This window comes from Rhodnius prolixus, unplaced genomic scaffold (genome assembly GCF_049639745.1).
Source record: "Rhodnius prolixus isolate KJV_2025 unplaced genomic scaffold, Rpr scaffold_3, whole genome shotgun sequence".
Lineage (NCBI taxonomy): Eukaryota > Metazoa > Arthropoda > Insecta > Hemiptera > Reduviidae > Rhodnius > Rhodnius prolixus.
This window is the reverse complement of record NW_027411603.1, coordinates 94,618-109,998: the sequence shown is the minus strand read 5'-3', so window position 1 is coordinate 109,998 and position 15,381 is coordinate 94,618. Positions and strand designations below refer to the sequence as shown.

At 30.2% G+C, this 15,381-nt stretch overlaps 1 protein-coding gene across 4 annotated transcripts in view; it reads left to right on the top strand.

Moving 5' to 3' along the window:
• The first annotated feature begins 246 nt into the window (after positions 1-246).
• The window catches only part of LOC141453010 (uncharacterized), a 39,916-nt gene continuing 24,781 nt past the window's right edge, over positions 247-15,381 (top strand). For 3 of the 4 annotated variants that reach the window (XM_074125688.1, XM_074125690.1, XM_074125689.1), the window contains exons 1-6: positions 259-396; positions 479-566; positions 676-860; positions 966-1,160; positions 3,834-3,947; positions 4,018-4,186. In XM_074125688.1, coding sequence (XP_073981789.1) covers positions 551-566; positions 676-860; positions 966-1,160; positions 3,834-3,947; positions 4,018-4,186 — 679 coding nt within the window. In that variant the 5' untranslated portion in view covers positions 259-396; positions 479-550. Of the gene's footprint in view, positions 397-478; positions 567-675; positions 861-965; positions 1,161-3,833; positions 3,948-4,017; positions 4,187-15,381 lie in introns of all 4 variants that reach the window. The other variant, XM_074125686.1, reaches the window with a different exon arrangement.

Below are 15,381 nucleotides of genomic sequence, written 5' to 3'. Positions count from 1 at the left end.
TAATTGGGTTGGGGCTAAGTACAGCTTCTACAAATAAAACTTACTTTAAAAAGTTAACTATTTTTTTAATAATATTCGTACACTTCTTATACGTAATGCTTTTTCCAAATTCCTAACTATTATGAGACTGATTAATTTATAAAACAGTATTTTAGTAGGTCTTACTCTTTAATTGCATCAAAAAAAAAAAAGTTTCCGATATAACTTCTTTCTATTTATTTTTCAAATATATGTATCATGATAAATTTATATTGTGGTACCTAGCCTTAGAAGGAGTCACTTCCTGTGGCTTGCAGCAACATTGATTGAAATATGGTGGTGGTCGGACACTGATGCTACGGGTACAGTGGAGTGACGCCGGTTGGGCTTCTCTTGGGTCACTGCGTTTCTTACAATGTACCATTTTTTTTATATCACTTTAAAATTTAATTTTTCTTATGTTTCTTCTAAATAATAAAGTTTTTTGTTTTGGTTTTAGTTGAAAAAAAGTGAAATATCTTCGGATTAGAACACATTTTTTGTTAACCTTAAAAGTTCTCATTTTCCAATCATGGCAGAAGCAATAAGTAAGTAATATCGCGAATAAAATATGCGAAATTAATTTTCATTAAGAATTTTTAAGCTTATAAAAGGTAAATGCTTTATTTTTAGTTATTAATGAGTTTTGTTTTTAAGTTGAAAGCAGAAGTGAAAAAGAGAAAGAATTAGATAATGGAACTGATGGAGATAGGGAGAAAGCAGTAGAAGATTACATGAATGATGAAGATGACGAAAAGCATGATGAAGATGAAGATGGAGACAAATCAAAGGATTCGCAATTAAATACACTTATAAAACTGAAAGGCATTCCAAAGTGTGATGTAAGTACTTGTTACTAAACTGACGACCGCCAGTAACGATTGTTAAAATGTCAAATACCATTATTTTAAAGTTTCAACTAAATTACAATGATTCTATAATTTCAGAGCGCGGCCAAATACAACAACTTTCTTTATAAATTGTTTGTGGAAGAACTAAAAATTAACCCTCCTAGTTATAGGCTGCCACGATCAAGAGACAAATGGATTTATTTGGATGTTCATACTCAAGAAGATAAAAAAAAAGTATTGGATACAATTGGTGAAAAATACACATTTGAAGGAAGAGAATTAACAGTTAAGGTAAGAGAAGCTTTAACGCTGTTGTTACCTTATTTTTTTAGCCCAAGTTTATATTTTTGTTTTTGTAAATCTCTTGAATCAAGACCTGTCAGCACATGATTACAGGACGGGCTTTTTGTTTGAGCAAATGGCCTCATATAAAGTAGATAGTTTATCAATGCATGTTAAATTTTTATTGTTATTTATTTACATGCAATTGGAGTCCAGCCCCGTATAAAGGAGTTTGGTCTTACAACAAATGAGAAAGATAAAAACAAACATTTTACATTAAAGTGTCAACATTAGAATAATTATCAATATATTAAAGGTTAAACATTAAAAGGAAAATTGCCGAGCGTATAATAAGCTTAAAGTAAGCAAGAAATGCTTTTCTTTATGTGATTTTTTTCTTATTCACTTATTTTTCATGTTATTAATAAAACAGAGGTATAAAATTAACAATAGTTTGCCCAAACTTACTCAACAAATATAGCATGAATGCTTCATAAACGCCAAGTTCAATCTGTTATCTAATGTGTGGTAAATTGTAATTGTTTATAAATTTATGAAATAGGATTGATTTATAGACACAATGTGATCGTTACAAAAAATGCAAAACAAATAAAAAATAAAGGTTAATATAGGGTAGAGCTGCTCTTGTTTCGTTATCATATTCACATATCCAATTTTTTCTCCATTATTATTATTTTTTTTTTTTTTTGCGCATCAACAGCTGAGGTCATTAGCGCCCGGAGCTTTTTCCAGTGCACTGCCGGCCTCCGGACAGTGTTCTCTCGTTACAGACAACACTGTCCATCACCGGACAGTGAGCTGTAAGAAGCTCCTAGGAAGAGAAAATCTAAGGGTCAGCTGCTGGATTCGAACCCGGGACCTCCGCGTGGGAGTCCAGTATGCTAACCTCATAGCTAATCCCTTCCCTCTTTTCTCCATTATTCTTTCAAATTTTATTATTATTGCTATTACCCTATTCAGACAAAATGAAAGATCTTAACTTTAACACTGAGATGAAAAATAAATATTTTTAAATTCTTTTATTGACGATGGGTTTAAGACGATCAAGGCAATGCAGAGGAGTTAGGGTTTGTAATAACGAGAAAACGAGCTTTAAATGGAGTGAAAACCGGACAGACTAACACAAAGCGGTGCAGATTCTCCTTTAAATTAGAGTTACATAGGAAAAATCTTATAATAAAAGTAATCACCTATTTTTTTCAGGCGGGGCTTAACGTCCAACTACCAATAGGTGTTGTGGACAGGGGCGGAAGCTCATACTTCACTATATGTATACAATTTTTTCTAAAAAAATAAAAAGTAGTCAAACACGGAGATCTCCCACTTAAAAAACCACGCTCTTGACCATTAGACCAATACCCGCCCCAAATCTTCAAATTTACCCAAATTAAAAAGTTTTTACCCAATTGCCAAAATACTTGCTTTCAGTTAGTTTTCAGATAATTTTTGCGTAAAAAGCTATATTTCTTTAATTAAATAAATGATATTAATTTAAATGCTGTCTAATATATTTACTAATGAAATATAACTGATGAACAGTGGAAGTTATTTCGAGAAGAGAATCGGATGAGTTTATCCTTATATTATTTGACTCGAAATTTTTTTGTCAAAATAATACTACAAGATGAATAAGAGTCAGTTGATTTTTGGTAAAAACTGTATTTTCATAACGACCTATTTTTCCTTTTATGCCATATAAAAATGTTTGGGTTCTTGGCCATCTTCAATATAATTCAATAGTGTCAATATTCGTCAATACTTTGCTACTTATTTGTCAATCTCAAGTTAGTTATTCAAAATTGATGTAAAATAGATTATTTAGAAAAATGTTGGAGGTTTTTTTAAATATAACACGGTATGTAGAATTACATTGAACTGCCAGTGCCTCGCAACAATTTTTCAAGGTAAAGGCTTCCTTTCGAGTCACTACTTAAAGGCTTCCCAGATAGTTTTTGAGATTGGGCTCGGATTAGGATCACTAGATGGATCCTCCCTTTCCAATTAGATTACCTTGAAGCCAACACAAGTAGTCGGCCAAGGATCCTAAATCCGCGTGGCTCTCTGTTTTAATGTTTGACCTGCTTAAAAAGCTACTACTAAAACTTACATTAAACTTACGCTCTTAATTCTCATTGACTTCCAGAAGAAATACATATCTATTCTACTATCCTTTGTGGTTTTGTGCAAAACTTAGAATTACGAAAATTTCTGATTAAAAATTGTTTTTCTGCCAGTTGAGATGAAAATGCCAGTAGTAGACTCCAATGTTACTCTTTTTGCTTAGCCATTGAGCACTTACGATCCACCTGTGCATTAAAATGAGAGGCCATACCAACAAATGAATATAAATTTAGAAATGAAATTTAAAGTTGTTTTATTAGTTGTATAATTACACCACTTCTTCAGGGTCCTTAACTTATTCTTCAAACATTTTTATTTTCCTTTCTGATTATTTTTAACCTGACTACACCTAACAACGTGGCGGAAAAGGATAACAGACGCCTTATTCGCCTGCTTCTCTACATACTAAAAGCTTATAACAAGCCGATACGGTGGAAATTTTTCTTTTATTAGTTAGGTCATACAATGATGTCTGAGAGACATTTGAGTGTTTTACATATTTAATTTATGTAGAGATGGAATCATGTTTTCATGTAATAGCCTATCTGGTTAAGAGACAATTCCAAAACTGAAGTAGAAGAAAAAAGGGTTTTGGATGAGGAAGCAGCTCTCGATGTCTTATTAAGATATAGAAAAATGACTTATCCCCAGCAGGTAAATTACTGGATTTCACTCTTTAATGTTAATTGCTTTTGGAGTAGATTTCATTAACTTTGTGGTTTAGTTAAAGAAGAAAGCTGAAGAAGCTGATGAAATGATACAAGGAATTGTTACTTCACTGAAGGCAACTAATACGAAGTTTAGCAAAAGTCTGGACAGATTTCCGAAATTAAGTGAAATGATTCCTATGCTTCCAATTGATGGCTACGCTAATGATTGTACATTTACTGTTGGTAAGTAGAATACTTTTAATTCCTTAAGATATTCTCTAAACCAATGAAGAAGATAGAATGTTTGTAAATGGGTTCACTTAGAATGAGATCTCATGTGGAGTGCCCCTTTAATACTGCAATAGGCTTCGAGTAATTTTTACTGATTAAACCATTTGAGAAGGGAATACATACTTTTTGTGTAAACTTATTACGCTTTACCCATTAATTTAACAATTTCAAAGTTTAGGAAACTTCTATTTATTTTATTTTAATTTTGTTGTACAAGAGGCGTGTTTTTTAAGTAAGCACTGAATTGAAATTCGGCCACTGCGGTCGGCATTTGGCGCATGCGTGCTATGTTCCAGAGTTGGGCACTGATTAAAAAACAAATTTAATTCTAAATTTAATTGATTAAATTTTTTAATTGATTAAATTTATTTTTAATTTTAATCAGAATTTAATCGGCGAATTTAATCTTAATTTTAATCATATGACAATTATTTAATCAATTAAATTTCAGATTTAATCGTTAATCAAACTAATTTAATCATCCACTTTTATGGCTTTTCAACCAATGGTTCGAACCACGTTTTGGCGAGGCCCTTTTTCTAAGCGTCTTCAATAAATACTTTTCGGTTAATCTTTAAGACTTGAACTTCTTCACGAGTCTCTAGACCAGTGGTTCTTAACCTTTTCATAGACGAGGAACACAATTATATGTATATATTTTTCTCGCGGAACACTAACATTAAATAATTTGAAAATCGGTATTTAGCAAGAACTTAAAATCAAATTCAAATTAAAAAAAAAAGGAACAATGTTTTGTTTTCGTATCTTTCCTAAGTTTCTAAATTTCAATACATTTAAAATTGAAATTTTGCGGAACACTTGCACCATATTCGCGGAACACCGGTTAAGAACCACTGCTTTATATCTTCTACCTTTTTAGATCTGTGCACAAAATAACTATAGTTTATAATTGAGAAAAACAAAGTGTACAAGAGAACAAAATTCCATATCAATACGTGGTTCACAGTGAGAGATATAGAACGGCCACAATTTTACAGAATTTCATGACCCAAAAAATTTTCAACCCTTTATATCTTCTACCTTTTTAGATCTGTGCACAAAATAACTATAGTTTATAATTGAGAAAAACATAGTGTATAAGAGAACAAAATTCCATATCAATACGTGGTTCACAGTGAGAGATATAGAACGGCCATAATTTTACAGAATTTCATGACCCAATAAATTTTCAACCCTTTATATCTTCTACCTTTTTAGATCTGTGCCCAAAATAACTATAGTTAATAATTGAGAAAAACAAAGTGTACAAGAGAACAAAATTTCATAAGAATACGTGGTTCACAGTGGGAAAAATAGAACGGTCATAATTTTACAGAATTTCATGACCCAAAAAATTTTCAACCCTTTATATCTTCTACCTTTTTAGATCTGTGCCCAAAATAACTATAGTTTATAATTGAGAAAAACAAAGTGTACAAGAGAACAAAATTTCATACGAATACGTAGTTCACAGTGGCAAATATAGAACGGCAACAATTTTACAGAATTTCATGACCCAAAAAATTTTCAACCCTTTATATCTTTTACCTTTTTAGATCTGTGCACAAAATAACTATAGATTATAATTGAGAAAAACAAAGTGTACAAGAGAACAAAATTCCATATCAATACGTAGTTCACAGTGGAAGATATAGAACGGCCATAATTTTACAGAATTTCATGACCCAATAAATATTCAACCCTTTATATCTTCTACCTTTTTAGATCTGTGCACAAAATAACTAAGTTTATAATTGAGAAAAACAAAGTGTACAAGAGAACAAAATTCCATATCAATACGTGGTTCACAGTGGGAGATATAGTACGGCCACAATTTTACAGAATTTCATGACCCAAAAAATTTTCAACCATTTATATCTTCTACCTTTTTAGATCTGTGCACAAAATAACTATAGTTTATAATTGAGAAAAACAAAGTGTATAAGAGAACAAAATTCCATATCAATACGTGATTCTCAGTGGAAGATATAGTACGGCCACAATTTTACAGAATTTCATGACCCAAAAAATTTTCAACCCTTTATATCTTCTACCTTTGTAGATCTGTGCACAAAATAAATATAGTTTGTAATTGAGAAAAACAAAGTATATAAGAGAACAAAATTCTATTTCAATACGTGGTTCACAGTGAGAGATATAGAACGACCACAATTTTACAGTATTTCATGACCCAAAAAATTTTCAACCATTTATATCTTCTACCTTTTTAGATCTGTGCACAAAATAAATATAGTTTATAATTGAGAAAAACAAAGTGTATAAGAGAACAAAATTCCATTTCAATACGTGGTTCACAGTGAGAGATATAGAACGACCACAATTTTACAGTATTTCATGACCCAAAAAATTTTCAACCCTTTATATCATCTTCCTTTTTAGATCTGTGCACAAAATAAATATAGTTTATAATTGAGAAAAACAAAGTGTATAAGTGAACAAAATTCCATTTGAATACTTGGTTCACAGTGAGAGATATAGAACGACCACAATTTTACAGAATTTCATGACCCAAAAAATTTTCAACCCTTTATATCATCTTCCTTTTTAGATCTGTGCACAAAATAACTATAGATTATAATTGAGAAAAACAAAGTGTACAAGAGAACAAAATTCCATTTCAATACGTAGTTCACAGTGGCAAATATAGAATGGTCATAATAGTACAGAATTTCATGACCCAAAAAATTTTCAACTCTTCATATCTTCTACCTTTTTAGATCTGTGCACAAAATAAATATAGTTTATAATTGAGAAAAACAAAGTGTATAAGAGAACAAAATTCCATTTCAATACGTGGTTCACAGTGAGAGATATAGAACGACCACAATTTTACAGTATTTCATGACCCAAAAAATTTTCAACCCTTTATATCATCTTCCTTTTTAGATCTGTGCACAAAATAAATATAGTTTATAATTGAGAAAAACAAAGTGTATAAGAGAACAAAATTCCATTTCCATACGTGGTTCACAGTGAGAGATATAGAACGACCACAATTTTACAGAATTTCATGACCCAAAAAATTTTCAACCCTTTATATCATCTACCTTTTTAGATCTGTGCACAAAATAACTATAGATTATAATTGAGAAAAACAAAGTGTACAAGAGAACAAAATTCCATATCAATACGTAGTTCACAGTGGAAGATATAGAACGGCCATAATTTTACAGAATTTCATGACCCAATAAATTTTCAACCCTTTATATCTTCTACCTTTTTAGATCTGTGCCCAAAATAACTATAGTTAATAATTGAGAAAAACAAAGTGTACAAGAGAACAAAATTTCATACGAATACGTGGTTCACAGTGGGAGATATAGTACGGCCACAATTTTACAGAATTTCATGACCCAAAAAATTTTCAACCATTTATATCTTCTACCTTTTTAGATCTGTGCACAAAATAACTATAGTTTATAATTGAGAAAAACAAAGTATATAAGAGAACAAAATTCCATATCAATACGTAATTCTCAGTGGAAGATATAGTACGGCCACAATTTTACAGAATTTCATGACCCAAAAAATTTTCAACCCTTTATATCTTCTACCATTGTAGATCTGTGCACAAAATAAATATAGTTTATAATTGAGAAAAACAAAGTATATAAGAGAACAAAATTCTATTTCAATACGTGGTTCACAGTGAGAGATATAGAACGACCACAATTTTACAGTATTTCATGACCCAAAAAATTTTCAACCCTTTATATCATCTTCCTTTTTAGATCTGTGCACAAAATAAATATAGTTTATAATTGAGAAAAACAAAGTGTATAATAGAACAAAATTCCATTTGAATACTTGGTTCACAGTGAGAGATATAGAACGACCACAATTTTACAGAATTTCATGACCCAAAAAATTTTCAACCCTTTATATCATCTTCCTTTTTAGATCTGTGCACAAAATAACTATAGATTATAATTGAGAAAAACAAAGTGTACAAGAGAACAAAATTCCATTTCAATACGTAGTTCACAGTGGCAAATATAGAATGGTCATAATAGTACAGTATTTCATGACCCAAAAAATTTTCAACCATTTATATCATCTTCCTTTTTAGATCTGTGCACAAAATAAATATAGTTTATAATTGAGAAAAACAAAGTGTATAAGAGAACAAAATTCCATTTCCATACGTGGTTCACAGTGAGAGATATAGAACGACCACAATTTTACAGTATTTCATGACCCAAAAAATTTTCAACCCTTTATATCATCTTCCTTTTTAGATCTGTGCACAAAATAAATATAGATTATAATTGAGAAAAACAAAGTGTACAAGAGAACAAAATTCCATATCAATACGTAGTTCACAGTGGAAGATATAGAACGGCCATAATTTTACAGAATTTCATGACCCAATAAATATTCAACCCTTTATTTCTTCTACCTTTTTAGATCTGTGCACAAAATAACTAAGTTTATAATTGAGAAAAACAAAGTGTACAAGAGAACAAAATTCCATTTCAATACGTGGTTCACAGTGGGAGATATAGAACGGCCACAATTTTACAGAATTTCATGACCCAAAAAATTTTCAACCCTTTATATCTTCTACCTTTTTAGATCTGTGCACAAAATAACTATAGATTATAATTGAGAAAAACAAAGTGTACAAGAGAACAAAATTCCATATCAATACGTAGTTCACAGTGAAAGATATAGAACGGCCATAATTTTACAGAATTTCATGACCCAATAAATTTTCAACCCTTTATATCTTCTACCGTTTTAGATCTGTGCCCAAAATAACTATAGTTAATAATTGAGAAAAACAAAGTGTACAAGAGAACAAAATTTCATACGAATACGTGGTTCACAGTGGGAGATATAGTACGGCCACAATTTTACAGAATTTCATGACCCAAAAAATTTTCAACCATTTATATCTTCTACCTTTTTAGATCTGTGCACAAAATAACTATAGTTTATAATTGAGAAAAACAAAGTATATAAGAGAACAAAATTCCATATCAATACGTGATTCTCAGTGGAAGATATAGTACGGCCACAATTTTACAGAATTTCATGACCCAAAAAATTTTCAACCCTTTATATCTTCTACCTTTGTAGATCTGTGCACAAAATAAATATAGTTTATAATTGAGAAAAACAAAGTATATAAGAGAACAAAATTCTATTTCAATACGTGGTTCACAGTGAGAGATATAGAACGACCACAATTTTACAGTATTTCATGACCCAAAAAATTTTCAACCATTTATATCTTCTACCTTTTTAGATCTGTGCACAAAATAAATGATAGTTTATAATTGAGAAAAACAAAGTGTATAAGAGAACAAAATTCCATTTCAATACGTGGTTCACAGTGAAAGATATAGAACGACCACAATTTTACAGTATTTTATGACCCAAAAAATTTTCAACCCTTTATATTTTCTACCTTTTTAGATCTGTGCACAAAATAAATATAGTTTATAATTGAGAAAAACAAAGTGTATAAGAGAACAAAATTCCATTTGAATACGTGGTTCACAGTGAGAGATATAGAACGACCATAATTTTACAGAATTTCATGACCCAAAAAATTTTCAACCCTTTATATCATCTTCCTTTTTAGATCTGTGCACAAAATAACTATAGATTATAATTGAGAAAAACAAAGTGTACAAGAGAACAAAATTCCATTTCAATACGTAGTTCACAGTGGAAGATATAGAACGGCCACAATTTTACAGAATTTCATGACCCAAAAAATTTTCAACCCTTTATATCTTCTACCTTTTTAGATCTGTGCACAAAATAACTATAGATTATAATTGAGAAAAACAAAGTGTACAAGAGAACAAAATTCCATATCAATACGTAGTTCACAGTGGAAGATATAGAACGGCCATAATTTTACAGAATTTCATGACCCAAAAAATTTTCAACCCTTTATATCTTCTACCTTTTTAGATCTGTGCACAAAATAACTATAGATTATAATTGAGAAAAACAAAGTGTACAAGAGAACAAAATTCCATATCAATACGTAGTTCACAGTGAAAGATATAGAACGGCCATAATTTTACAGAATTTCATGACCCAATAAATTTTCAACCCTTTATATCTTCTACCTTTTTAGATCTGTGCCCAAAATAACTATAGTTAATAATTGAGAAAAACAAAGTGTACAAGAGAACAAAATTTCATACGAATACGTGGTTCACAGTGGGAGATATAGTACGGCCACAATTTTACAGAATTTCATGACCCAAAAAATTTTCAACCATTTATATCTTCTACCTTTTTAGATCTGTGCACAAAATAACTATAGTTTATAATTGAGAAAAACAAAGTATATAAGAGAACAAAATTCCATATCAATACGTAATTCTCAGTGGAAGATATAGTACGGCCACAATTTTACAGAATTTCATGACCCAAAAAATTTTCAACCCTTTATATCTTCTACCATTGTAGATCTGTGCACAAAATAAATATAGTTTATAATTGAGAAAAACAAAGTATATAAGAGAACAAAATTCTATTTCAATACGTGGTTCACAGTGAGAGATATAGAACGACCACAATTTTACAGTATTTCATGACCCAAAAAATTTTCAACCCTTTATATCATCTTCCTTTTTAGATCTGTGCACAAAATAAATATAGTTTATAATTGAGAAAAACAAAGTGTATAATAGAACAAAATTCCATTTGAATACTTGGTTCACAGTGAGAGATATAGAACGACCACAATTTTACAGAATTTCATGACCCAAAAAATTTTCAACCCTTTATATCATCTTCCTTTTTAGATCTGTGCACAAAATAACTATAGATTATAATTGAGAAAAACAAAGTGTACAAGAGAACAAAATTCCATTTCAATACGTAGTTCACAGTGGCAAATATAGAATGGTCATAATAGTACAGTATTTCATGACCCAAAAAATTTTCAACCATTTATATCATCTTCCTTTTTAGATCTGTGCACAAAATAAATATAGTTTATAATTGAGAAAAACAAAGTGTATAAGAGAACAAAATTCCATTTCCATACGTGGTTCACAGTGAGAGATATAGAACGACCACAATTTTACAGTATTTCATGACCCAAAAAATTTTCAACCCTTTATATCATCTTCCTTTTTAGATCTGTGCACAAAATAAATATAGATTATAATTGAGAAAAACAAAGTGTACAAGAGAACAAAATTCCATATCAATACGTAGTTCACAGTGGAAGATATAGAACGGCCATAATTTTACAGAATTTCATGACCCAATAAATATTCAACCCTTTATTTCTTCTACCTTTTTAGATCTGTGCACAAAATAACTAAGTTTATAATTGAGAAAAACAAAGTGTACAAGAGAACAAAATTCCATTTCAATACGTGGTTCACAGTGGGAGATATAGAACGGCCACAATTTTACAGAATTTCATGACCCAAAAAATTTTCAACCCTTTATATCTTCTACCTTTTTAGATCTGTGCACAAAATAACTATAGATTATAATTGAGAAAAACAAAGTGTACAAGAGAACAAAATTCCATATCAATACGTAGTTCACAGTGAAAGATATAGAACGGCCATAATTTTACAGAATTTCATGACCCAATAAATTTTCAACCCTTTATATCTTCTACCGTTTTAGATCTGTGCCCAAAATAACTATAGTTAATAATTGAGAAAAACAAAGTGTACAAGAGAACAAAATTTCATACGAATACGTGGTTCACAGTGGGAGATATAGTACGGCCACAATTTTACAGAATTTCATGACCCAAAAAATTTTCAACCATTTATATCTTCTACCTTTTTAGATCTGTGCACAAAATAACTATAGTTTATAATTGAGAAAAACAAAGTATATAAGAGAACAAAATTCCATATCAATACGTGATTCTCAGTGGAAGATATAGTACGGCCACAATTTTACAGAATTTCATGACCCAAAAAATTTTCAACCCTTTATATCTTCTACCTTTGTAGATCTGTGCACAAAATAAATATAGTTTATAATTGAGAAAAACAAAGTATATAAGAGAACAAAATTCTATTTCAATACGTGGTTCACAGTGAGAGATATAGAACGACCACAATTTTACAGTATTTCATGACCCAAAAAATTTTCAACCATTTATATCTTCTACCTTTTTAGATCTGTGCACAAAATAAATGATAGTTTATAATTGAGAAAAACAAAGTGTATAAGAGAACAAAATTCCATTTCAATACGTGGTTCACAGTGAGAGATATAGAACGACCACAATTTTACAGTATTTTATGACCCAAAAAATTTTCAACCCTTTATATTTTCTACCTTTTTAGATCTGTGCACAAAATAAATATAGTTTATAATTGAGAAAAACAAAGTGTATAAGAGAACAAAATTCCATTTGAATACGTGGTTCACAGTGAGAGATATAGAACGACCATAATTTTACAGAATTTCATGACCCAAAAAATTTTCAACCCTTTATATCATCTTCCTTTTTAGATCTGTGCACAAAATAACTATAGATTATAATTGAGAAAAACAAAGTGTACAAGAGAACAAAATTCCATTTCAATACGTAGTTCACAGTGGAAGATATAGAACGGCCACAATTTTACAGAATTTCATGACCCAAAAAATTTTCAACCCTTTATATCTTCTACCTTTTTAGATCTGTGCACAAAATAACTATAGATTATAATTGAGAAAAACAAAGTGTACAAGAGAACAAAATTCCATATCAATACGTAGTTCACAGTGGAAGATATAGAACGGCCATAATTTTACAGAATTTCATGACCCAATAAATATTCAACCCTTTATTTCTTCTACCTTTTTAGATCTGTGCACAAAATAACTAAGTTTATAATTGAGAAAAACAAAGTGTACAAGAGAACAAAATTCCATTTCAATACGTAGTTCACAGTGGAAGATATAGAACGGCCATAATTTTACAGAATTTCATGACCCAATAAATATTCAACCCTTTATTTCTTCTACCTTTTTAGATCTGTGCACAAAATAACTAAGTTTATAATTGAGAAAAACAAAGTGTACAAGAGAACAAAATTCCATTTCAATACGTGGTTCACAGTGGGAGATATAGAACGGCCACAATTTTACAGAATTTCATGACCCAAAAAATTTTCAACCCTTTATATCATCTTCCTTTTTAGATCTGTGCACAAAATAAATATAGATTATAATTGAGAAAAACAAAGTGTACAAGAGAACAAAATTCCTTATCAATACGTAGTTCACAGTGGAAGATATAGAACGGCCATAATTTTACAGAATTTCATGACCCAATAAATATTCAACCCTTTATTTCTTCTACCTTTTTAGATCTGTGCACAAAATAACTAAGTTTATAATTGAGAAAAACAAAGTGTACAAGAGAACAAAATTCCATTTCAATACGTGGTTCACAGTGGGAGATATAGAACGGCCACAATTTTACAGAATTTCATGACCCAAAAAATTTTCAACCCTTTATATCTTCTACCTTTTTAGATCTGTACACAAAATAACTATAGATTATAATTGAGAAAAACAAAGTGTACAAGAGAACAAAATTCCATATCAATACGTAGTTCACAGTGAAAGATATAGAACGGCCATAATTTTACAGAATTTCATGACCCAATAAATTTTCAACCCTTTATATCTTCTACCTTTTTAGATCTGTGCCCAAAATAACTATAGTTAATAATTGAGAAAAACAAAGTGTACAAGAGAACAAAATTTCATACGAATACGTGGTTCACAGTGGGAGATATAGTACGGCCACAATTTTACAGAATTTCATGACCCAAAAAATTTTCAACCCTTTATATCTTCTACCTTTGTAGATCTGTGCACAAAATAAATATAGTTTATAATTGAGAAAAACAAAGTATATAAGAGAACAAAATTCTATTTCAATACGTGGTTCACAGTGAGAGATATAGAACGGCCATAATTTTACAGAATTTCATGACCCAATAAATATTCAACCCTTTATTTCTTCTACCTTTTTAGATCTGTGCACAAAATAACTAAGTTTATAATTGAGAAAAACAAAGTGTACAAGAGAACAAAATTCCATTTCAATACGTGGTTCACAGTGGGAGATATAGAACGGCCACAATTTTACAGAATTTCATGACCCAAAAAATTTTCAACCCTTTATATCATCTTCCTTTTTAGATCTGTGCACAAAATAAATATAGATTATAATTGAGAAAAACAAAGTGTACAAGAGAACAAAATTCCATATCAATACGTAGTTCACAGTGGAAGATATAGAACGGCCATAATTTTACAGAATTTCATGACCCAATAAATATTCAACCCTTTATTTCTTCTACCTTTTGAGATCTGTGCACAAAATAACTAAGTTTATAATTGAGAAAAACAAAGTGTACAAGAGAACAAAATTCCATTTCAATACGTGGTTCACAGTGGGAGATATAGAACGGCCACAATTTTACAGAATTTCATGACCCAAAAAATTTTCAACCCTTTATATCTTCTACCTTTTTAGATCTGTACACAAAATAACTATAGATTATAATTGAGAAAAACAAAGTGTACAAGAGAACAAAATTCCATATCAATACGTAGTTCACAGTGAAAGATATAGAACGGCCATAATTTTACAGAATTTCATGACCCAATAAATTTTCAACCCTTTATATCTTCTACCTTTTTAGATCTGTGCCCAAAATAACTATAGTTAATAATTGAGAAAAACAAAGTGTACAAGAGAACAAAATTTCATACGAATACGTGGTTCACAGTGAGAGATATAGTACGGCCACAATTTTACAGAATTTCATGACCCAAAAAATTTTCAACCCTTTATATCTTCTACCTTTGTAGATCTGTGCACAAAATAAATATAGTTTATAATTGAGAAAAACAAAGTATATAAGAGAACAAAATTCTATTTCAATACGTGGTTCACAGTGAGAGATATAGAACGACCACAATTTTACAGTATTTCATGACCCAAAAAATTTTCAACCATTTATATCTTCTACCTTTTTAGATCTGTGCACAAAATAAATATAGTTTATAATTGAGAAAAACAAAGTGTATAAGAGAACAAAATTCCATTTCAATACGTGGTTCACAGTGAGAGATATAGAACGACCACAATTTTACAATATTTCATGACCCAA